Source organism: Phalacrocorax aristotelis, chromosome 8 (genome assembly GCF_949628215.1).
Source record: "Phalacrocorax aristotelis chromosome 8, bGulAri2.1, whole genome shotgun sequence".
Classification (NCBI taxonomy): Eukaryota; Metazoa; Chordata; class Aves; order Suliformes; family Phalacrocoracidae; genus Phalacrocorax; species Phalacrocorax aristotelis.
In genome coordinates, this window is record NC_134283.1 from 14,168,603 (window position 1) to 14,194,914 (window position 26,312).

Here is a 26,312-nt window from a genome sequence, read left to right on the forward strand (position 1 = left end):
TAAAGTGTATCAAATACGATTCCTTAAAAATATATTACTTGCAGTAAATAGTTTAGAAAGAACATTATGTATTTTGGAAAAGGCTACTCAAGCAAACATCCATCCTTTCCAAATAGAAGCACGACGACACAGCTCAGACTTCTGGGCTATTTCAAAAGCATTAGCCTTTAAACCAAACAACAACCTGTGCATCAAATGTGCACTCATCTCCATTAGTTAAGCTATTTCTATGAAATAGCTTAAGATTCTCCCCTGAAAAATGCTCTGCATTTTCATTTCCTGCTGATGAAATACTATTTCCAAAAAGTATTTGATGTCTTGAGTGGTACCAACACACACCTTTCAGAGGATACTGCTCCTTCCACATGCAATCAAGGTCCTGCTCCCCTTACACAACTCCTTTGAGAGCCACCTCGTCCTCTGTTAGACACAGCAGCGATCACCTCTTGCACACATCTTTAATTCTTCAGTTAATTCCTATCAACATCATCCACAGCTTTTTTGGTGTATAACACACATTGCAAAGTCCAAATCAAAGAGAGGTGGTGATAGCTTTTGTACAAAACTCTCCCATCTGTGCTTTCAGCTTTTGAAGGTAGCCTCAATATACATAAACGTCTAGCTTGAGACCAATTTTTATTTTACGTTCATAGTAAATGTGATGCTCAGCTGTTTCTTAAACAACACGAGTGTCAGTCACTGCTTGCATATCTAAATATTGTTCAACAGCCATCCAGGTACGCTGCTTCTGGAGCACCAGCTTGCAATGTTGCTTTCCAGACTGGAGAGCGTTGGTTTGCTCCATTAGGTAAGGACACTGAGCAATTACACACTACATTTTACTTTAAAATGCTGTACAAGCATTAACTAATCTGCCCATCGCCCTGTGAGGGAAGTAAGTCTAACTCTCTACTATTTTACAGATGAAGAACCAAGACAGTTTAAGTGATTTTCCCTGGGCTGCACAGCCCATCAGTGGACAGTTGGGACTACTGTGACACACTGTCCCCACATCCCTGGTCAGCCCACTGGGTTGGCTCATGCATCCCCTGCCAGCGGAAAGCTGAGGCTCCTGGTCAGCCAAAGGAGAGACCTTCTCATGGCCAGGCCCCCGAGAGAAGAAAGGGTCTCCTGGAAAAGGGCTCATGAACATAACTGCAGGAAAAGCTCAGGGTTTCATACTTTAAACTTGCCACTGCACATCCTAAAAGCCTCCAACATCATTCACTGAACTTTAAAATGTACCTTATCTAGTGAGAAACAATTCACTTTACAAACCACAGGGATTTTTTTATTTATTAAGACCCCCAGAAAAATATCAGTAGAGTAAGAGAGGCTCCATAGTCTCCTCCTCTTACTACCCTGTGGTTTAAGCTTCTTAGAGCCTTTTAAGACGGATTGAACCAGAGGTTGTTGTCCAACTTTGTCACATCCAATAATCTGAGAAAAGTCTGACATGGCTTTCAGGTGAACCCAAGTAGTTCCCATTTACATCTCAGCTAAACCGCTTGGAAAGATGGTTCAGCGCCACAGACAAGCCAGAGTCTCCAAGACTCTTTTACAACACCACCAAAAGGAAAAGGTATTTGAATCAGAAAATCAGGATATGTAGATTTCTTCTGTGCAGCAGCCTTTGAATGTTTACAGGCAGTGAGATCTCTTTACATTTAGATCATTCTTTCCCAGCTCCCTTATTAGTCTGAAAGGACTTGACTGGATTTCTTTACACCATGATTAGCCCTTTTTAAGCAGCAGCCCTCTGCTTGCTACATATACACTGGTAGAGGAAGAAAATAATTGGGGAACACATTTCATATTTTTGAAATGAAGTCCACCGAAGCCAGATTTTACAAGACATGACAATGTACTAATGTCAAACTGACACAAATTCTCATCTATGCATTTTGGCTTTAATGGGTTAATTAGCTTGGCTGGATACAAATTTTAATTATCTGAGTTTGACATTAATGTCCTTGGAGTGTTGTCTATAAGGATTTGGGGAATCATAGACATTATTTTAGTTACTTCTGGAAACTGTGTGTTACACTGGGATTTAAATAGTAAGAACAGACAAGAATAGTGAGAACAGGTTGATCTATTTTGAAAAGTCAGACTTTGTGAAACAGAACAAACTGAGATGAAGCTGAAGCCTGGTCTACCTTGCTAGGTTCAGTCAGTCTTTGGGGGAAGTCTTGTGGACATAGAAGAAAGAGACTTGAAAATTAGGAAATAATCTCCTTTGAGGATAGGTGACTCTACAGAAATTTCAGATTAGGTATAATAAAAAATTCTGTATGCAACTGATAACTGAGTTAAGATCTCTTCATCATCTAAGGGAGTTTCTCAAGTAGAAGGTAACCAGTCTTAAGATGGTTATATATACACAGAGTGTTTATACAAGCCAGGGGACAACTACCTACCTCAATTACTGAGAGCAGCTCAGTTCCTCCAGAGTGAGAACCAAGTACATGCACCTGAAGGCAATACCTCAGTAGTTCTCAGTCTCCTCCATGGAAATGCTGGGCTGCCACCAGCCCATTTCAGCTGCAGAAGGGAAGTTACAAGGGGGAACCACAGAATAGCAGTTTCTAGTACAATTATGACTGAACTCTGTTCAAACAAAATACCTATCATGCAGGCTGTTAGTGGAGCATGTTAATATTACTGAGGCTAGAGGTAAAATATCATGCAATCTAACACACATACTCCACTCTGAATTCTTTGGAGATGGAAGGTATTTCCTTGCAAAAGCACAGCACTCCAGTACAAGTACTAGTAATGGGGCTGAGTTATGACATGCTATTTTAAGTGCGTAACTTATTTTTTTGCTTTTAAGAGTCTGCATAAGTAAATCAATCATCTGAGGATTTTTAACCATATTTAAATAAATATATATTTAATCTGCAACACTTTTTGCCAATAATTGTCCAACAAACTATCACAGGTTACTTGAAATAAGTAAGATAAGCAGCATCTACTAAGAGCTTTTCAAAACACCCTTCCCTATTTTCCTGTTCTTTTCTTTGTTTTTCTCGAGAGCCACTTGTTTTAAGGTTCAAAAGAGAATCCCAATTGCTTTTTGTGTATCTGGATTTAAGCTCTCTTTGTGCTTGTAACAACATAAATAAATTCATTCTTTATAACAGCAATTGCATTAGTTCTTTAAAATGCAATGCAACCCTTTGTGCAGTAGCTTTGTGTCTTTTAAAGACAACCTTCATTCCGTTTTCCATGTTCCCTTGGTATCAAAACCAAAGTAATCTGGCTTTTCTTCTTTAAAAATTTGTATAGATAATTTGGCTTTAGGAACGCTAAGTAAATACAACACATTTCTCATTTAGGTTCACACACCTATGTAATTCCTAGAATTATATGAATACATTTAAATTCCTCCTAAATGAAAGAGGGTGGCATTCAGACAACTCCTCTGTTGCCCAGTAAGAATTATAAAAATGTAGGGGCTTCTTTGAATCACAGTATTTAACTTACAGAAAGGAGTCTATTCTCCATACTTTCTTCTACTGTGTTCTGGTTAAAATACCTAGACTGTGGTCCTGTGAGAAACACGACACCTCCTGGGAACTGCAGAGCAAATTTAGAGCACTTAACACTCCACCAAATCAGCTCCTAACTTAACAAGGGTAAGGAAGGAACTGATGGAGGTTATCAAACTAAAAAGTGGTAATCAGAAAAAATGGTAAAAAAAATGTTCAAAAACGTAGTGAAAGAAAATTCTCCAGCATGCACAAAAACGGCAGATTTTTTTTTAATAAAGAAAAGCAACAGCTAGACTTCTTTGTAATGTCTGCATTTTTTCTTTTTCCCTCCAAAAAGTGAGTAGGCAAGTTTGTGTTACATTCTTTAGAATATAAAGGAAGCTATTTTCACCCTTAGAGGAAACATTAAAACCTCTAAAGGCCTCACTCATTCACAAATGGGAAATGAAAAGCCTTCCTATCGTATATTTTGGAGACAATATCCTTTTTTTCTGGAAATGCTGATAAGGAACAAATTCAAACTGGTCCTCATCCGCCTGAATCATCTTATTTGCTAAAACAATGGTATCTTTTAAACACTGTATACTAAGCTATCGGTCAATATTATTGATTGACACAAATATTTGTATTAATGGTTACATACTGCAATTTACAATAGGGTACTATCACAATACTGTATGCTAATGTAATCAGTATTTTTGTTTCATTAATTCATTTGCAGCATGACACTGCAAGAGTATTCTTACATATATTGAAGACAATTGCTAAGTAGTTCGACAATTCTCCTTTAAGTGGGATTTTTTTAATCTGATAAATTTTTAACAATAAAACCACTCCTAGTTCTACATGCATGTTTTAATTTCCCACCTTTTAAAGTGTTTAGACACTTGGAATACCTAGCATACTGAATTAATCCACAAATATTTACAAGAAAAATCTATTTAATTTCCTTCTATAGTAACTACCACAGGGACTATTGTAACGAAAAATTTCACATCTTAAAGAATTAATGCGATTACCGATATAGAGAAAATGTAATTTATATCATCACAAACACGTAAAAGATATAATCCCATATTCACAAAAAGAATCTTTATTCCCTCTTTGAATTCTGAGACAATACAGTCTTGCCTTGAGGAGTACAGAAATATTATGAAGTACCTTAAGCAAGATAATTGTAAGAGAAAAAAACAATTGCATTATTGTTGTGCTAAACTGTGACATACTTAAAAAGCTAATTTCTTTTATTATGATGGAATTTGGTGCACATATCCTTTAATCTACTTCACCTTTTCTTTACATTTTTATGCACAAACGTGTGTAAAGTGTTTCCCATTATCTGTACTACCTGGTTTAAAAAACTATAACAAATTTAAAACATTTAAAAATATACCTGGCAATTCCATAAACGTCACTAAAAATTTTTTTAAACAGTTTTGGAACTAACTAAACATCTAGGATGTCACAAAAATGTATAGCAAATGAACGATCTACTGCAACTCAAATATTATTCAAGAAGACATGATCAATCTTTTATGAAAAAGTAACATTTGACATGAGTGACTGTCCCAAATTTCACCAAATACATTTCAACCAATCACAACACTGAATAGTTTGCATCTAAATCAAAAACTAAGCAAACAAGAACATATTCCCAAAACAGGGCTTTCTACAGCTATGTCAGTTAAAGTACTTTTAATATTCGGTACAGTCACCCTTCAATTATTCCTTTCAATTAAATAGATTTTAACCAAGAAATTAATCTGCTGTGGCAGGGTATTTCTCTACCCCGCAGAAGCAAACATTTTTTTCATTTGTTCCCCTTTAAAAAGCAAATTTAACAAAACTACTAAGACAAAAAGGGTTATGTAATTAGTACTAAGTAATATTTAAAGCTTTTATATATAGTACACTCTTACTGCTACCCCTAACTTCCAAGGCATTATAGCCACTGATATTGTTTGATTTATCTGGAACTATTACTGCTTAAGCATGCAAATTCATATTGTCTATTCTTGTATGCATCCAACATACACAGAAGGAATCAAGCCCTAAAGAAAATTTACTGTGAACCTTCATCAAATTAACTGTTAGGAAGTGGTGTCCTCAAAGACAAACAGGGACACCCCTGTGACCACAGGTCTTCATTGGGCAGACCGATGCAAAACTAGTCAAAGGCAATAAAGAAAACTCCCCAGAACCAGCAAGAAACAACACTCAGAAATGAGCAAGTTACAGAAATCTCTTACCCTTTTCTACCGAAGAGCCAGTCCCCACTAGAAAACTTAAACCCTCAACAGATGCTCTCCCACTCCTCACCACTCAGGAGAGTGGAACACGAGATATGGTAAGCAACAAAAACGTGTCTTGTATTTATTTCTTTATAACTCTTAATTTCTGTTAAAGCACTGAATTATTAGTGCTATATTAAATAAGTTCATTTCATTTATCTGAACAGAGTTGACCACCTCGTTATGAAAAAATACCCATCTAAAGTAAATAGAGTAATATTGGATAAAAATATGTAGGTCAGTGAAGAAACAAACCATCAACAAATACTGCCAGCTTTCTGTTTGGGAAGCAATTGCAGCATGAGCCTTTCTTTGTTATGTTCAGACCCCAGTTCCTATATATCAAAGCCTTTAAGCACACACTTAGAAAAAGCTTTGCTGTGTTAGGACCTTCTGACTGGCACGCAGGACATTTGGGACTGCTTGCAATGTAATCCCCTGCAGTAAGCATGCCCTCTTTACCAGTGTGTGTGACCTACTCACAAAATTCACATTCAAACCAAAAAGATTATGTACTAAAAATCAAATCACATTTTGTCAATGTAACAATAATGCCCAATATACATCACCCAGTAAAATATGAAGCCCGTATGCTCACAAAATGCCAGGGAAATCAGAAGTCGTAGCTATGAAAATAACTACAGTGCAATACACAAAGACGACTAATACTTGTGAAACATCAGTCTCTCACATTTGTGCCACAACCAGCCAATTCACATTATACAGCAACGGCCTACAGGTCTTCCACATACATAATTTTTCTAATTAGAATAAACAAACAAAATCTCCAATATTCTCCTCTAAGTTGCCCTCATTTAGTGTGAAAACGGTTGAAAGAGTTTCTCAGTTGTATTTTTTTAAAAAAAGAAAAGTATATCTATAGAAGAAATTTTTTTTTTCAGAATCATATGTACCAATATGGTTTTTATAACCCAAAACTGAAAATAGTCCTTTAAAAAAAAAGTTTTTAGTTAATATCAGTGTTTTGGAGCCTCCCACTGGCAGCCATCACACAGCTGAAGTGAACTATCAGCTGAAAGGAGGGTTTATATCCAGGCATCAATGACTATTTTGCTTTAAAATAAATGAGTATTTCTGAGTTCAGATTTTAAATGAAATTTAAAACATCATAAAGGAAAAAATCCAGCATTTATTGTGTGTCTCCCAGCAGACTACTTAATGTTCAAACATCAGCTATGCAAAGGTCAAATTATTTCACTGAATGTAACGGTGTCAAGAATATTCTGCAGCACTGAAAAACATACCAGATGATCAAGGAAAAAGCTATGAACCTGAGATCTCACAAGAGTCACAATAAATAATGTAGATTCAGTTCCGTAAGAAACAAAATTGCAAAGTTGTGTCAGAAGAACCAGATTAAGAAAGGTAATAGGTAAAATAGAAACTACATACATTTGGTAATTTTCTTCATAAAGGAATATTTTAAAGTAACACAGCAAATGAATTTTTATTTTTAAAAAATCTTATCTTACATAACTATTGCTTGCACAGAATTGAAAAAAAAAAAACTGTTCTCAGAGGGGGAACCTCTGAGGTATTCTACTGCAGGCAGCAACATGGATAGCTGAACTTACAAACAAAAATCCAATGTCAATGGTTGTGCTTGTTGTAACATACACAGGGTAAAGCTGCAGTGAGCACTCATTCAGGAATTAGACAGATTATAGCTAAACCCAATACAAAAAAATGTACTCAAATGCCTATCTGAAGCAAACAGCAAAGACTAATAGGTACCAATTTATTTTCCATTTTATTGTGCTTTTCTTTCCTTGACATTTACATCAAATATTTTAGGTTCTCATTCTTTCCAACACAAAGAGGTTCCAAAGTGCACCATACACACCACCTTCTGGTGGTCCTGGCTCTTCAAAGCCAAGATCCCACTGCCAGCCAGAAAGAGCTGGAAACAAAACCAGGAATTGCCTATCTGCCTCTGTGATCTACTGCTATGTAAGACAAATTTGGTGGTCACCAATGGCACTTGATCCAGGGAAATCCAGCGGATCTCTCCGCACCAATGGATAGGAACATCGAGGGCAGGAGGCAGATATGCAGCTTTGCGACAAGCAAGGAAAAAAGCAACAAGCAGGAGTAAAGTACATGTAGAGGGAGAAGAAAGCTGGAAAATTATACAGACAAAGGGAAAACAAAAAACCGAAACAGACGACAAGTCAGCAAAGATGCAAAAGAGACAAATGAACAGAAAATAGGGAATAAGGTGACTAAGACCAAAAGTACAACATGATGTTCACTTTCTGGAAAAGAATACAGCATTTCTTACATTAAAGAAAAGTGATAGAGGTGTTTTAGTTTGTTTTGGATTTTTTTTACTTCTCTGTATAATAAACAAATGAACAAATCTTGACTGACCTTGTATTTTAACATCTAACACCAAAACCTAAATTTTGGTAACTTAAGCTGATGTATCATTAAAAAAATAAAGTTCTGGCTAGATGTTTTAAAAAAATTAGACATAGCCAATAAAATACCAAGTAAAGATGGAAAATAAGGTGCTACATTGATATTACATCTGAATGAGACTTCTGTAAGCTAGCTCAGAAAAAAAAAACCAATGTGGGTGCTACTGATTTTATATATTAATACAAAGATACATAGTTTTGACTATTATGTTCAGAAGCATACATACGTTTTTTTCTGTGCTCAACCAGCGCGACAGCCTGCTTTGCTGAGCATTTTGAAAACCAGTTGTCCCCAAGCAGAACAGTAACCTCATTGGTGTGGACAAGTTTTCCTGGCATGAAAGCAAGAGGACCAAAAGGTACCTGTCAAAGGCACAGAAGAAACAGCTGAAAATCACTAGTGAAAATAACACTTAAATCATTCATATCTTAGTTTTTTAAGAAAAAGTAAAAGACAAAGTTAAAGAAATAAAAATTCTACAGCAGTTAATTAGACTAACCCTTCATAAATATTCAAATGATCAGATCCATATGAATTTAGCATTGTACTTACAATATCAGAAAAGTGTTTTTTAACTAGAAAACTTGCTTTGTGGCATTAAAATACTATAGATGAATGCTCACATGGAAAACAAATTCACTTAATCCTAACATGTAAGCCTTGATAATAAAAATATAATCATTTGAGTTACATATGTTATATAAAAACTACATTCAATTCCTACTAAAAGCAAGGTTAGCTTTACTAAAATTTTTTACACACTTCAAAAATTTTAAAAGTACTTAAACAGGTAGCAACTCATCTTTGAGTTGCTTTTCTCAGTATCAGTATTGCTAATAGCAAGTACCTAGAAACCTTAGTGTAAGTTTGTGGGGCTACTAGCAGAATTGCAGACCATGCTTAATCTCACTTTATCATTCACCAGTATGTGGACCTCAACCTTCCAGCAGTGCTCCACCAGGCAATGCCTGTCCTCCAACGACCCTCCAGGCACAGGAACCAATACACAGAACCAGAATACTTCAGACAGGAGTACACTGGTGATAAACACATTTTATAACTTTTAAGAGGTGCTTCTTAAAACGTGTAACCCCCATTTTAACACTTATTACAACGTATGGGACATTATTCTTATGATTTAAGACACCTCCACAGCCCACGCTTTACAGACAGTGCCTGGGCAAGTCCTATCACTGAGGTAGAGCCTTGGCCACCCTCGCTCCTGTCTCCTGCACCAGCCCCCAGCATTCTTACCCTCAGACTGACTGCCACCTGCCTGGCTGCCCTTGGGTTTCAATCACAAAGAAATCAGGAGGCCAAAATCAAATTAAAGTTAAAATGGAGGGGCAAAAAGCTAAGACCACATCCATGTCAAGTTCTCTCTTTCTTAGGGTAAAAAGATCTGCCTCAGCCAGTTTGTATCAGTTCTCTTTACTTTATTCCTCTGCTTTCCTTTATTCTTCATATCCTCAGGATAGCTACTTGCTTTCTCATCACATTTGTGCTGAAGCAGAGCACATGGCCTAGTAGATCTTTTTTTCCTTGGAAAGCGATCTTCCCTACCTTCAGTATCCAGGAGGGTACCAATCATAGAATGGTTTAGGTTGAAAGGGACCTTTAGAGGTCATCTAGTCCCCCCCTGCAATGACCAGGGACATCTTCAACTAGATCAGGTTGCTCAGAGCCCCTGAATGCTTGAAACAACTCTGCAGCAGGCAGGATCCTGACCTTAAGACTATGCAGAATGTACTTTTCCTGCACATGTACCCTTCCTGACTCAGTTTTCAAGTAGCAGACTGCACAATTTGCCTGTTCACTCTTCCCTCAAAATGATGAAAGCAAAATTGAAAACATATGAAAATATTTGGCTAACAGGAAAGGAACTATTTATATACATTTAAAATAGCAGATGTGAGTTGACATTGCTGTTTTAACTAAGAATAAGCCATATCTAGCTTTTTTAAAATAGGGTTTTTTTCTGTGCTTCAGAACAACACAATCTTTTTGCTTTACAACATGTGGCCACACATATCCACATGGTGATGTGACTACACACATAAAATCCAGAGCTGAATCATTATCACAGGAAAGGGAAACACTCTTTCTCCACATTTTAAGTGTAATCCAACATCATCTTACTAACAACTCAACTCTATACACTGAGCCAGGTTGCTAAGGAAGAAAATAGCCAGGCACTTTGTGCTGAGATTAGCCAATCATTTATTTACAGTACAACTTCCCTCCCTTCAAAGATACATCTTGAATTGGACCTGAGAAGGGGAAGGAAAAAGAGAGGAAAGCCAATTTGGTCAAAATTCTGGTGAAAGCAAGCCAAGAGGGTAAAGCTTATCAAGGGAGCTGTGCAGTTGTTAGAGAAGATTCAAAGCCCCAGAAATGATTGCTATGTCAATGTGAAGATCGGTGAAACAAAAATTAGCAGCACCTTTTTATGTAAAAATCAATGCTCTAGGGTTTATTTCCATGAATCAGGAAATACTATGGCCACTTTCTTCTCAGGAAATGACTAAGTACCATAATTTAGTCATAATTGTAGTTTTCTATATGATAGATTTACATATCAAACACGTCAGGTTTTGTGTTAGCATTTATGTAATCAGTTCTCAGTTGTCAGTAACACTGTAATTTATAATGGATTTCAAATAAAAGAGAAAGAAACAAAAGCACAGGTTTAATTATTATCATAATAAAGGTAACATTACTAAGTACTACATGGCAACCTGAATAACACCTCACAGCCAGTGCAGATCCCTCAGTTACAAAACATTTTAGCCCATTTCCTTGTACAAACTGTACAGCATACATACCATGATATCGTAGGACAGTTTATCAGGCAACGTACGAAGTCGCTCCTGAAGAGTCTCATAATCACTCTCCACCTTCTTCCTGTTGACAAATTCAAGTTAACTCAATTTCACATCTAGAGTTCATGTTTTTCTGCTAATAATTCAACAATACACAAGAAATACAGAAAACTAAACTATTTTACTCTTAAACACATATAACAACTTATTTATAAAAGACTTGGCATGACAAACATAATATCTACATTATTTTAGAATAACATGTACTAATATAGGGACATGATTATTTTAGATCGTGCATGTGTTTCTGAATTTGAATTTTTGATGGTGCAAAGAATCAATTCTTTCACTAGGATTTGTCATATCTCACTCCATGTTCAAGTTCAACAGTTATATCACCATCAATATTTACAAAAATAACTGAAAATCCAGCTTATACTTTATAAGAGGCAAATTCTTCCAAGTATCACTTGTAATAAAGGATTCATGACCTTGCTTTGAGCTGAGATAAATGGGCAAAATTTTAATTAATTCTAATTTTCAGGTGAACTTTGTGTTCCTACCAAGAGTCAACACTCCTGAAAGATGGCTTCACCACTAGTATTCTGTCATTCATCTTCAATGCCTGACAAAGGACAACACAGGTGAGGAATATCCCTTCTGCTGCTTCTCTATCTATGTAGCGACATGGATCCATGTATCCATATAGCAACATGTTGCTACCAAAGAAAGAAATGGCTTGGTGAACTTCGACAAACTATTCCCACAGTAGACACCTGGCTCTTCAGAGGTCTTTGCAAGATACAGCGTTCCAACTGCTGCAGGGATTTTCCTTGGTGTGCAGAACAAGGAACTACACTACCTCTAAAAGTGCCTTCTTTCGCCAAGACATTCTTAAATACTTAAACTTGGCTGGAAAAGTCTTTTAATGGTCCACTGCCATTCTGAAGACAGTCAGAAATCAGCTCCTGCATGAAGTAGCTGGCATATAAATGTTAGGTTTGATTATATTGTTTACTTGTACTTCAAAATAGTAAACATATATATGGTAGTAAATTCTGCAGTAAAAGACAACTAAAAGCACAGCAGCATGCTTAACAACACTGACCCAAGATGCGAATTACAGGTTTTCTAAGGATGATTCAGGAAAGCAATCTATAAATGTGCGGAAAAATGAACGTCATAGTTGTGTTATCAACTCTCAAAATATTATCATTGATTTTCTTAGTTTCGTAAGCAGAGTGGAACCTTCTTCAGCATTCACTATGAAAAATTATCTGATATGCCTATGTTTTGACTCATTTGCTTACAGCAAAGTTCAGCTATGGAATCACCCTACTTAATACCTGGAGTACTTAATATTTTAAGCTGCTGAACTGGTCCTGAAAAAAGGAATTTAGGTTTTTATGCCACTTGGACATTAAAACCATATTCCATATAACTGATTTACAAAAGATGCTTGCTGCTGCTTTGGTTTGACAGATTTCTCCCTGACGTTTTAAGGAACGTTGCTCCATCCATTGTCCGCATCGAAGTCAAAATATAATTAACTTCCTTCAAAGAGGAAGGACAAACTCACAAATCTTAACAAAATTCACCGAGGTGTTTTTTGGGGGGCAGAAATATAATGACAACTTGGTGTCAACAATAACAATCAATTACTTAATAATATTTACAGAATCCAGCCTTTGCCTCACAAAGATCTGTATTTGAGAAACAGACACCGATGCACTCAACTGCTTGCTGAAAAACAATCACAATCCCCAAGTCAAAGGTCTTGCCAATGTCTCAAATGTAAAGAGAGGATGCCGTGGGAAGGGAATGGTATGAAAATCTTCCCACTTTCAGCCATGAAACGACGAGAACATTTAATCCAGCTGCAAGTCACTCAACATTTCTTCATTAATCTGAAAAGAAGATACTGCCTTTAAGGTTTGACTGCTGCCCGTTACTGAACAATCTGATTAGGGTACAGCAGAAATAACTTGCAACAAAAGCTATTTTGCTTTACAGAGAAAAGTATGTTACCTTTTTCAGCAGGACTACTGCCCTTTGCTGATCAAACCTCCACCATGGCAATCTCTAAAAGTGCGGCCACATCCTGAACTCAATCATCAAGATAAGGAAAATTAAAATTAATCCTTTTAATTAATTTGCCTGAAACAGCATTAATTTAAGGAAGGAAGCTGACCTCCCTCTTTGCCTACAGCTAATGGTCACACGAGCTCTGGGGTGTGCCTGTACTGTGCTCAGTCCCCACATGCTATGAAGAACCAAAGCAAACAGGGAAGATGAATATTGGGACTCCAGCTATGAACGTGTCCCTAGACAGGGAAATGCACGTCTAGATGTTTAACCAGACCCGTTATTGGATTCATGGCTTCTGAAATATACCTCAAGAAGCATACCAAAAATGAAAAAGAAAATAATTTAATGGAAATATACTGAAGCTGAACATTTTAAAACCCTGTTGTTATTCACCCAATTCTATTTAACATTCTTCTAAGTCACTTACTACTCAAAAGGTCTTATATGAACAAATTACTCAGTTGAAACAAGAGCATTTAGTTCTTGCACAATCAAGATCTAAGTAAGGGTACCAAATTTTAAATATTTTTTTATAAAGTAAAGATTGTATGGATGCTGTATAAGCTGTTTTTCTACATAAAAGATACCAGTAAGTTAGGTTTTCTTTTTGACATTCTGCACCCCAAACCCCCGGATCACCGAGCCATGATGAGGGTTTGCATAAAAGCAAATACACGAGCAACTCCTCCTTCCCTAGCCAACCCTCCCACCCTGCTTCACAAACCACAGCCATTTTTATAAGAGGAAATAAGTGTCACAACTTTCAAAACTTTAAAAAATCTGTTCAAATTTGAAGTCTTTCTGTCAGTTAGTTTATTTCTGAAAAATACTGTCTCTCAGTAAAAGAATGTACATGCAGAATTTCACATGGGACCAAACTGGTAGGGACACAGCAAAGCTCCTGAGAAAGTACGTGTGCTGGGGGTATTCTGCCTGACTTCATCACAGCAGCACCAGTAGGTACTTCAATCATATTTTCCTTACTGGAAATTAATGCAGTCTCTGAATTTTAAACATAAATGAAACATATTAGTTTTAGATTATTTTTGCAAGCCAATAGTCAGAATTTAATATAATGATGTGTATATATTGCCTTGACTTTTTTCCTCTTATCCAGTGCTTGCAGCCTATATGCATTTAAACTAAAAACATTTGATACACACTAAATATGAATTATTTGCTTGGAGATCTTTCAGGCATGAAGAAAAAGCCTCTTAAAATAAATTTAAAATATTATATGCTTGATGGTGTATAACCAAGGGTTTAATCTCACCACTAAAGGGGCAGTTGCTGTGATTCTGCAATAACCCTGCAGACAATAATCAAGACAGCTCCTGTTGTTCTCTCAGTAAAATCATGGTAAACACAGCATGGATATATTGTAATTTGATATCTGTAAGATCAACTGTTATATCTCACAGTAACTCATAAGATTTCATTCACCATTAAATGTACATTTTCCTCAGATGCCATACAAAACTATTATTTACTAAGCATGTTTTCTGTTAACCATAGATTGCCAACAAAGGAAAAAGTGCCCAGAGATAACTTTTTTTTATATAACAAACCATTTCTTTCTAAGCATTACAAACTAAGCTTTATCACATCCTTTACTGGGTGAAAAAAAACAGGAAAACATTACTTTCACATTGGTTTAGTACATCTGGGGTGGGGGGGAACAAAATTTCCCTACTTGCTCCATAGTTAGAAAGGAAAACAACAAGATTAATTAATTCTACCCTGGGAGTACCTTTTCACCAATCAGGCAAATTAACATTCATCCCACAAGGTTACTCAGGGAAAAATGACGAATGAGCTGGGTATTTAAAACAGAACTATAAATGCTAAGGTTCAGTGTATTTGTGATGTAAAGTAACGATATCAGTGGAAAAGATATACATTTTAAAGAGAGTTCCCTGCAATAACTCTGAGCTATCGCTAACTATAATCCCCAAAACATGGTAGTAGGATTTGGCTATCAGTATAATAAAAAGCAGTACTTTACTAAAATATAACTAGGTTATTCATCAGTATTTTAGGCATGTAGTCAAACATTTTTCACTTACCAGTGCTGGATATTTTCTTGGCAGCTAGTGACCACCTGTCATCAAAACAGATAACTACTCGTGAAAACACAAGGCTAAGCACACAGCTGCAATGTCAATGCATCAGAAACTAGAACAGTAGGTTTACAGATTTGGTGGTGTCTCTATACACATTTTTATTTGTCAGTGCAAAGGCATGTGAATGGTAGTTCTTAAGCAGCACACTTTATCACACACTAATGCAGAATGATAACCACAGAAAAAAATTACAGCTTTTCAATCCATATTTTGGTACAATACCTGCTCCATAAGTATTAGGTGACACACGATATAAGATAAGTAGTAGTTTGTGTAATCTGGAGATCTACTTTCAGTGTTACATGTTCGCAGAATAAGAAAACAACATAAATTATAATCAGACATCAATGTAACTTCCACACTCATTCATTAAAAAACAAAACCAAATGCCAAATGAATGCCACAGCACCAAAAACATTTTTTACTTTATCAGTACATCAACAAATGTTTCCACTGGCTGTTTTAACCTGAAAAAGCACAAATTAATTTTGTGGTGTTTGAATACAAGGATATTTGACACCATTATGGGCTTCCAGCTTCCCTTCTCTTCTTTCTGGGTGTCAAAAAAAAAAAAAAAAAAGGAAGTTTTAATCTGAAAATTTCACTCTATTGCTCTATTTTTTTATGCCCCAAGCTTTCCCAAGAGATCAAAAATAATTTACAAAATAAAGTGCATTGTTACAATGTAACACTTTTTAAACTATATTTTTTAGACTACATAGATATAGCAAACAGAAAAGATGCTGAAACCTGTGACCTTCTCTGCCATAATCACGTGGAGATTTTGTCTTTCAAAACATATTCTGATCTCTGAATAATGGTTACCAAAAATATAACACAAACAATTTCAGTTATATGAAATGCAATGAAGCCATGAGGCAATTAAATATGTCTAGACATCTTCTCAATATAAGCGTTTTCTAGATTTTTTTTTTTTTAACAAATTCCGTTTCTCCTGTAGCTAAAATAATGCTAACATTTGAAAGCAATTAATGAGAAAATTTGCAGAGAAAACAATAACATACATTCAAGTACCACTGAAATCACTGGAGCAGATAATTTTTTTTCCCCCCAAACAACAGAATGAAAGACAATTTTTTTTTATTTAGCATATGTGCAGCTATTGGAGAACAGACCTCAGACCTTGCACTTTCTACTCATATAGGAATTAAAAAAATGGGACTTTGTGAGCTAATAATTCTTTAAACAGAGTAAAGTACTTAAATGAAAAGGATCAGCTCATGAAATGTAGAGCTATTTCATAAGCCATCAGGAAATTCAGCCAGGTAGCTCGTCCCACGTAAGCCAAGTTTAAATTTATCATTTGCTTTAAACTCCTATAAAGCAAATATTTTCCTTAATGTGCAAGCTAACTATTTTTAAGGTTAAGAATAAATGTACAGGCTTCTGTAGGACACCAACTCAGCAATCTAATTCATACTACTACTAAGCCCATTTTGAGAGTACAGTTTCCATAAAAGGTATAAATCATACAGCACAGCAACATTTGGTAACAATGCTAATGCACAATGCTGACCACCACTACAAGTAGAAGTCAGAGCCCATTCTATCAGCATCCTTCATTCTTTCAGATTTGGTAGTGATTGTGAAGTACACAACATAATTAAGCATACAAAATGCTTATTAAATCCTTTAAGAAAGTTCCAGTTTAATTGCCCCGTTACAGATGAAGATGGAAAAGGCAGGAAGCTTTCCATTTCCAATACATGACTTTCCATGCATGAAGTAAGCTAAAAGCAGAAAAGAAAAGCCCTGCAAACCATAAGAGCAGCATGTTCATTAACCTCTACATGATAATCCTTTCGTAGCTGCATATTAACTAGTTACATATTCATAATCATTTACATTATTTAGAGGACCTTCTATGAAAATTTCCAGGATATATCCATTAGCTACAATGTTAAAGGTTACAGAAGATAGTCTACTTAATGTTTCCAGGAAGCTTTTTTAATTAGTAAATATGTAAATTGGGCACATATGCTTTTTATGTTTTTAAAAAGCAGTCCATCAGTAAAACAGCATAGGGGCATATGCCGTTTCCATTGCCCTTTATCCCCTTTTAAAAAAAAGAAGAGAAAAATCAATAACACCAATCAATTTTAATTTAATTCTTCTTCTTTGATATAATCTCTCTTGAAGGGATACTAAAGGGTGGAACCAACAAGAAACCTTTCCATTTCAGTGGCCAGCATAAAATGAGACCTTTTACAGAAGTGCTAAAATATACCACCTTAAAGATGTTTCAGGCTGCACTTCTGGAACTGAACTCTATTAAAAATACAGAGAGAATAAATATTGAAAAACAGATGAAGATCAATTATGCATATGTCCTTTATTAGGTCAGTCACATTGGATAACAACTGGTTTTATCACAGCAAGGAAACAGATAAAAATATAAACAAACCTTTGATTGTTTGCCTTTAATCAAAGATGGAAAAATCATTAGTCTATCTTCCACAAACAATTTATATCTAGAGTTACAATTAAAGAATGAAAATTCCTTTCAGGGTAAATAAATTAAATTACCTGTTTGTCTGTTCATTTGAGTTCAATTTGTCTGGATACCTAGTGTCACCAACTATGCATTACTTTTAAGACATTGTAGTGGAAGTGGTATCAATAAACCCTGAATTCTCCCCGTTTAGGCATAAAAATATGAGTTTTTGAATGCATGCAGTTATCAGTGGCTTATCTGCATACTAAAATATTTATTAAACTACTCTTGCAGCAAACTTAACATTACCTAATCATGGGTCTGGTTATTAAAACAGGATCCACTGTTGGAAAGCACATTCCACAGTCTTAAAGCAAATGGGCAAATACCTTATTTCCTTCCTTTCCTCCAAGAACAACTTGTTAAAATTTAGTGCTTCTGAAGCCCCTGACCAAACAGGGCCATACCTGGGAGCCCCACAAGCAGCCACCCTCAGCACACCTCTGTGTGCCTGGAACCCAAAGTGTAATTCCTTCTGGATTAGAAACCAAACCATTAGAGCAGGAGATTACATGTTGATTCTGCTCTCATTACTACTAGGTTGAGCTATTTAAAGGAAAGACTGCGTTGAGGCTTTTAGGGTATGTCTTGTTTCTAGGTTTCACAAGCAGAGTCACAGCAAAGCTGAAGGATCAGCTTTAGACCTGTGATCACTTCCAAGGTGTCCCCCAGTTCCATCGTGCCAATCTGAACACAAGGCATCTTGCATGCTAGTGACTCCAGATCACCTCCCAACAACTTGTAGCATACAGCCAAAGACTTTGTTAGCTGAAGGCAGAAAATTCCTTTTATCTTCAACACTTTCTCTCTTTCCAGTCTATCTATTTATATTCCACCTTCTCCAGGATCTTCCATCTGAAGAGCTCAAAAACTTTTCCATTAATTAAAGTGTACACTACTTTGGAAAAGCACTGCACTAATTTTACAGGCTGAGTAATTTAACCACTAACACTGGTCAGGAATGGCTAGAAACAGAAGCCCAATCTCCTAACTCAACAGCCAAGTACTACAGTAACTTGCAATGTTTCCCATGGGAATGAAGATGGGCGAGAAGGACACCATAGCATGAAGCTGGTTCTTACGTGTCTGTGCCCAAGGGTCTCTAACCTGTCTCCCATTACCCCGCCTTTCCCCAGCAGGTCCTCACCCTCACATACAAGGGCACCTCTTTCTTCCACCTCATTTTCCTTACCTTCTTAGCTTCTGTACATGCTCCCATTACTAACAGCTGAACACAATTCTCTCTGGTGCCTGATTATCAAGGTGGTGCACAAATAGTTCTGCTCTCCTCTCCAGTCCAAGACTATTTTGTTTTATTTAGATAGTTCTCCAAGGGGGAGTGCATGCATGCAAATGTCTCTCTCTACCAAGCACTAGGCACCGCCTACAAAGGTGATGGTTTTAGCACACTGAGGGTAATTCTCCCTCTCATCTGTTCTGAACAGCAATAAGGAAAGCTGCCAGGTCAGAAGTTTATTTATGTCTCAGTTCATGAAAAATCATAAGCAACAGAGCTGATACTGGTGTCATCTGTGGACAGTTGCAGATACCAATGCTAAACCTGTTGTATTCAAGTCACAGTTATTTTCAAGTCTAAAGAAGTAGAAACTGGTATTTTTAAGATGAAAGTTAACTTCTATGAAAATTATGAAAATAAAAATGCTCCTTCAAATTAGGAAGAGTTCCTACATGAATGAGAGGCTATTTCCACACTGTGGGGTATGAATGTGGAAATATGCAGTGTGGCACACAAGCAAAATTTCTGTTTAAAAAAATTGCAAGTTAAGCATCCGAGAGGCCCAGAAAATGTGTGCTGTTTCTACATGCATACTTGTATATTTTGCTTCAAAACTGGAGCTCTCAATCTAGCTGGTCTTCTGAAATTAGAAGCTAGGGACACAGATCTAATCCCAGCTCTGATTCTATTTCTTCTATATGGCCTTGAGCAAATCACAACCTCTCAGTCTACATTTCTTCATCTGCAAAATGGGGATAATAGTATTAACCTACCCACCTCAGAGTGTTTAATGATGATTAATTAATGTGAGAAAAGCACTCTAAAGATGTAAGAGCACTATATAAGTGATAAAGCATTATTTACCACTTGAAAAGTAATCTGAATAAAATCAGATATGCAAGTAATTTGTTTACATGTAGCAATAATATAATTTGTGACTATTTAATCTTGAATTAGTCTCACTTTAAACATCCCTTTCAATCACATTTCCAGTTACTTAGGGAAAATGACAGTATGGAATACTTTTTGTGGAAGCAGAGCAAGTAATGAGGTAGTAATTAAAGTAAGGGTCTAATAAAGTCTAAAACCAATGACTTGCCTTCAGGAGGCTCCCCCAGACATTTGGGACTGTGTAAAGATCTCAGGCTCGACCTTGGTTCTGTTGTTCAGAACCTTCCACAAACTACAATGGAAGCATATGCTGGTTTTCCAAAACACAGATCCATGCCTGGAAGGCTTATATATATATATATAAATAAAGATAATTTCCACTACTGACCTAATTCAGATTACTCCAACTCTGCAGTTCTAACTGTTTAACCTTGTACATTCAAGTATTTACTGCAGTTGATATATGCACAAGCTACTCCATCTGTAAATGTTTGCAGTATCAAGACCCACTCTGTCATGCAACTCATGCATGAGATTTCTCTATCGCACCCCCAAATCCTAAAAGTTTACTGATGAAATAACCTGTTCACAATATGACTTTACATTACAGAAGAACACTAATGGGTGGTCAATTATTTAATCATCTCTTGGTAACAAGGACGTAACAAGCCACATGCAAAACATTCATTTAAAATGAATTTTCATTTTTTCCTCTAGGAAACTACACAGTACTTGCCTAAAACACAGCAATCACTGATGGAGAAAGACAGAATTAACATTTGCACAATTGTTTTTCCTAAAGCCCCATTTTCAATCAAAAAAATGAAATAAAACTATTAAAAGTTCTTCAGTCTGTTGGCACACTGTACCACCTAATGGAAAAGGAAGAAAGCATTTCTGAGCTCCCATATTACTCAAGAACACTAAATTGCAACAAATTATTAACATAAATCCCCCTTTGGGTGGATACTTTTGCCTTTTGAAGAAACATGTCTGGGAAGACCACTGAAGAAAAACAGAGACTGAAAGAAATTTGAATCATGGCAAACATTTCTTTTGAAAGCAAAAAAATCTTATTTAAAAATATAGCCACAATTTTTACCTCTCTCTACAAGAAAACAAGAGAAGGTCTACTATTTTTACGCTAATTGAGCACACACAACTAGGTCTCTCAGTTCTCCAGAAAAAGTACTATATAACTATTACTTATCAATAAATAAAAACTAAGTTCTGACCAAAATTATTTTGGGGAGATTAAAAATTCTACTTGAAACATCTAAGAATTATAAAGCAGATGGAAAACACCTCATCTCTTCTTTACCGTGTGAGAAATTCTGCCCTCTCAACACTTTTATGTTGTGACCACTGCTGTGGTTATAGGTCACACTGACAAGTAACTTAAAGTTACCTTGCAGTAACTGCACGCGCACACGTAAGCATGGCAGCCTGCTCCCCCACGACATCCAGGCGGGCCGTGTCAGCTCACATGCGCCAGCACTCTTCTTCCTCACCTCCAACCATGAGTTCTGAACACCTTTACGTTGTTTTGCCGTTTGCCAGTCCCCTGTAGGAGTCATTTCAACTCACAAACCCAGCAAAAACCCCAAGGGCAGCAGGATGTTTTCCACAGAGTGAGAGTTCAATTAGCTCTGAACCAACTGAACAGGTGCAAGCAAGGAACAAACTGGAGTAAGGCCTCATCTTTCCCTGGTAGCAAGTCAGTATTCATGCCATGTAACTCCATCCTGAGACAGAGCTAAGGAACTTGTAACTTAGTATTTTAGCTTACTTCAGTTCAACATATCCATGTGGCTATCCTATATCCAAGCTAGTTCACATCCCAAGACAGCAGCAGACAACATAAGCATAGAACTCCCATGATCTAACTTACCAAACATGTCAAGCAAGTTTTGCAAGCTTTGATGTTGTCTACAGTGCAACAGCTGTGCTGCTAGCAATACTGGAGTTAACTAGCTTAAAATTGACACCATACATGGCACCTGCCTCACAGACATACCTTCAGGCTGTGGTACATTCAGCCACAGTCCTGAGTAAACTAGTCATCAATCCGTCCTTGCCTTCAGCTACTCAGTTCCACTGCCTTATCCTTCCAAGCCCCAACACAATCTGCTGGCCCCACTACAAAAAAGTGAAGTCTCAGTGCAGGTGCTGCTCTGAGTGCCTCAAGACGGCAAGCTCCAAGCTAGCATATCCAGCTGCATGACTGGAACTTCAGATTAAAACAAAACACAAGTTCACAGTCTCAAAGGAGGAAAGAAGTACATGAGGCAAGGGGTACCCAAGTCAATCTGAGAAGCCAGGTTATAAGTGTAACTTCTGGAATGGAGACCTGCATAAATGCTAGAGATGCTAAAGATGATACCCAAACAGTACTCTGGTCACTGCATCCACTCACAGAATCTGTAGATGTCTATAGGACAAGCATGATTCAGTAACATCTAAATGCTGTGGATATAATCTCATCTACATGTTTTAGTTACTGATGGGGCAGGACATATACAGACTTGCCCACTCCAGAATAAAGGCAACACTCTTTAAACTGTTTTGTGGATAATTTGACTTTGATTACCATTTAAAACATTAATTTATTTCACAATTCCTGACACTAAATAAACTAGTGGATATTTAATTCATACTAAGAAGAACATAGACAAATATTGACTACAAAAAGCAAAAGTAATGATCAGTTAACACTGAAGGAGCAATTAAGTTTTACACTGAAAGCTTCCAGCTAATGACTGAATTAGCCCTTTTACTTGAAAGCGGCACATGAGAAAACATTATTGGAACCCACTATTACAAAAAAGCCTGGGACAGGGAGGAGTGGACGTCATCACAGGCTTCTAAAGAGGTAATTGTCCAGGTACCTTTTAAAAAGGAGCATGCCAAACCAAGCTTCAGACACTTATGTTAACTTTTCTCAGTTACTGTGCAAAATGAAGTCCTACTACACTGGTGTTTCATGCCCAGGCTTTCTCTAGATTCTGTTAACTTGTGTGCAGGCTGGAATAAGTGCAATACCTCGGGAGACATTGCACTGGAAAGCACGCTGAATTTCATCTGCTGAGTCCACAGGCAAGCAGTTCCAGATTTCCAGTGGCTCCTGCAGCAGTGTGAAGTGTACAAGACCTTTCTCAGCCTCACTGCTCTTTTTCAGACTGCAGGAACAGCTTTAAGACTGCCAAGTAGCTGACTTTATAGCACAGATATTACTTGAAAAAGACTTAGACAGAAGCAGCCAGCCCCAGAAGTATTTCATATAGGAAGAAAACAATTTAAAAGAGTGTAAGTTTACAATTCTGTGATTTGTTTCCCCACTACCCACCTACATGTTGTTTAACTGTTAAAGATCTGCAAGTACCCAGAATCTTGAAAACAATTTGGAGACTACAGATCATACAGCTCCACAATTTAAGTTAATAAAAAATAAGAATATGTCATAATACACAGTGGCCAGTGAGTTACAGTAATAGCTGCACTAAATCTAATTGTGCTTTGTTGTCATGATGAGTGACAGGAGAGTCACCTCCTTGTCCTAATTTTCCTAAAAAGAAAATTTAAAAAAAGTGTTTGTCAGTGCAATACAAAAAAAAATTCAAGGCATATTGCCAGCTACCACTGGAACCCTTTAGATTCTCCATGGCCATGTTTGCGTTCTACAAATGTCTCTTGGATCTAAATGGTTTTGTAATGCCTCCATTAACGCGTATCTTCATGGCATTGCTCAGAAACTATATCAGCCCACTGTAAATTCACTGTCCACACAAGTCCTACCAAATCATAAGATCTGACTTGTCAAATTCCTATCAGTTAGTAATCCCAACCCATTTGATTGTAGGAATAAATGTGTATAAAATATTTTGTTTAAACGCAGGCTCTATAGCATAAGAATCCACCTATTTAAATATTCATTTTATAATTCCTGTACTAACTTGCAACAGATTTAACACAGTATTTTCAGTTAACATCTACTGCTTTTGCAAGTAATCCATGATACATACATCATATTCTTCTTACAGAAATATTCAAAACTTTATGCAGGCACTGTGCTTCCAATGATGGTCTTCATCATTAAAATTACTAGATAGTCTTCTATAATTTATCCCCAAGATACACATTCTAAGCCATGTTTTTATACAAAGTGCCTTTAGTGGGAGCACTGAAAATTGCTTTTAACAGTTTGGTCTTACTATCACTACAAATTAACAGTATGAAATCTGTCCAACAGGCAAGCAATCCTGAACAAGAATTAAATTACTTTTCACCAGGGTTCCTAAACCTGGAAGTTGCAGCCTCAGATTAAAGATAGAAAGTCATGAACATCCTGTTCTTTTATTATTTTTAAACAGGAAGGAAGCCTCACCTCACGTGTTCTCCAGAGCAGCTCTTTAGCACTTAAAAGCTCAAACTCGTAGTTGAACCAGAGTTGTACTATGGCCTCGATATTAAAAGAATCAACTATGATTCAAATATCTTTAATTCTGCAGACAGATAACAGTGAATCGCACTATTACACTAAAGGTTGCCCTCAGACTAATGGGAATAAATAGGATTCTTTATACGTAATCGAGCATCACTGGGGCAGCACATCCCAGTAATTAAAAGAAACACATGTGCCTGCTTAAATACCAGCATATATATAGTACTGGCTAAATGACTTTACTATTTGTTATGAAGCTCATACTATGATTAACAATTTCCCAAAGTACTGGATAACTAATTCTTCCTCATCTTTGTGCTAAGATCAAAACATGAGCCTTCAACTTCAGTAATTCTGTGAAAAAAACCATAAATCTCTGGAAAGAGGCAGCTGAAATAAAAAGACCTCTTCCTTCTTAAAATACAGTGTTTTCGTAACTGAAAATACCGTTGTAATCCAATTCTATATATTCATTGCATAGAGGGAAAGTCTACTGCATCTTCATCATGACACTCCATTGTAACCAAGATATTTAGTTCTTTAGTATAATTTCATAATGAAGCTAAAGTGCTCCTTTTTTTTTTTTAGCCAATTTGCAGAAATCATGTAAAGTTTCCTACAATAAAATATAATTTTGGTACATCAGCCTAACAGAGCCTTAATTAATGGTCTCCTGGGCCTCTTTTCCACTGGAGCAGATCTGTTTAAGAGGTGTCTTAAACTTGCTTACAGAGGGGTCTTACCATGAACTGGGAATAATTCTACGTAGTTAGGACAGACATCCACTTGCACAGCAGATGGGTTATGATCGCCAATTATCGGTATAACGGGTTACCCTCTGTGCAGAACGAACGACGCAGAGTATTCCAGCAGATCCTCTTACTATTCATCCACATTAACGGTCAGTTGGTTACGTAGATCTTATACTAACAATCTAGCATGCTATTCAAAAGCAAACACATTTTTGCACACAGTATTCCAGACCAGGCACACTTTTTACACCACATATGTGTTGATAAAGCTGAAGATAAAGCCCTCTGTTAGGAGCTTTAAAAAATTTTTCATCATGTGAAAAAAATCAGCAGAAAAATTGAAAGGTGTGCAGGTTGTGGGCAAAGATACTCGTGCCAGTGATACACTGAACGTGGCCACGAGTCCCACAGCAACTCCTGGACCCACACAGGGCACAAGGCTGGGACCTACAAGCCCAAAACCACACTCACGTGACCTGCAGGGAAAGGTATCCCAAGTTTCATGCTATGGCCATGTGCAGAACCAGCCTCCCAATTCTCGGGAATCATTTTGCAGAGGAGTTTGGCTCCTTCAAACCCAATTCAAATGTAATCAGTGTTTTTTAAGGCAAGTCACAGACAATTAGTTTTAGATACACCCACTCTTCCTGTTGGCCTACGAGATGACAGAGTCCAGAGACACCCGCTGGGCCTTGACGGGGCCTACCCTGCAGGAGCCTGTCTAAAGAGGTGCGTGACCGGCCCTGCGACAGAGAAAGCCACAGAGAAGTGGGAAGAGGGTGAAAAACACGCGTTTAAGAAAGCGCCGTGTAACCGTAACGGTCCGCTCGGCCTGTTAGGGTGCGTAGGCCGACGGCAGGGCGTGCGGGGGCGGGCCCGGTGCCTCCCCACCGCTCGGCCGAGCTCCTGCTCCTGCCGAAGCTCTAGAGGAGCTCCGCGCCCCGCCGGTCCGGGCCGTGCCATGCCGCACACCCCTCGGCGCCTCTTCTCTCTGCGGAGGCAGCCCCGCAGCGGGCTGGCGGGGGAGTCTCGGCCCGGCGGTGCTGCGAGCCCCGCCAGGGACCCACCGGTCGCCACGACCCGCCTCGACCGCCGCCCTTGACGTCAGCCCCGTCACGTGCCCGCCCGCCGCACGCAGGCCCCGGCGCGTGCTGCCCGGGGCCGCCACCCCGGGGGGGGGGGGGGACTCCCCTCCCCCCTCACCGGGGGGGGC

At 37.6% G+C, this 26,312-nt stretch overlaps 1 protein-coding gene across 4 annotated transcripts in view; it reads right to left on the reverse strand.

The window, feature by feature from the left end:
• The window catches only part of URI1 (URI1 prefoldin like chaperone), a 41,942-nt gene that overhangs the window by 15,193 nt on the left and 437 nt on the right, over positions 1 to 26,312 (reverse strand). Inside the window, exons 1-4 of one of the 4 annotated variants that reach the window (XM_075101473.1) lie at positions 25,091 to 26,205; positions 15,207 to 15,241; positions 11,056 to 11,134; positions 8,457 to 8,592 (exon numbers count right to left, since the gene is read on the reverse strand). In XM_075101473.1, coding sequence (XP_074957574.1) covers positions 8,457 to 8,592; positions 11,056 to 11,134; positions 15,207 to 15,241; positions 25,091 to 25,093 — 253 coding nt within the window. In that variant the 5' untranslated portion in view covers positions 25,094 to 26,205. Of the gene's footprint in view, positions 1 to 8,456; positions 8,593 to 11,055; positions 11,135 to 12,789; positions 12,909 to 13,080; positions 13,155 to 15,206; positions 15,242 to 25,090; positions 26,206 to 26,312 lie in introns of those variants that run through there. The other 3 variants (XM_075101472.1, XM_075101475.1, XM_075101474.1) reach the window with 3 other exon arrangements.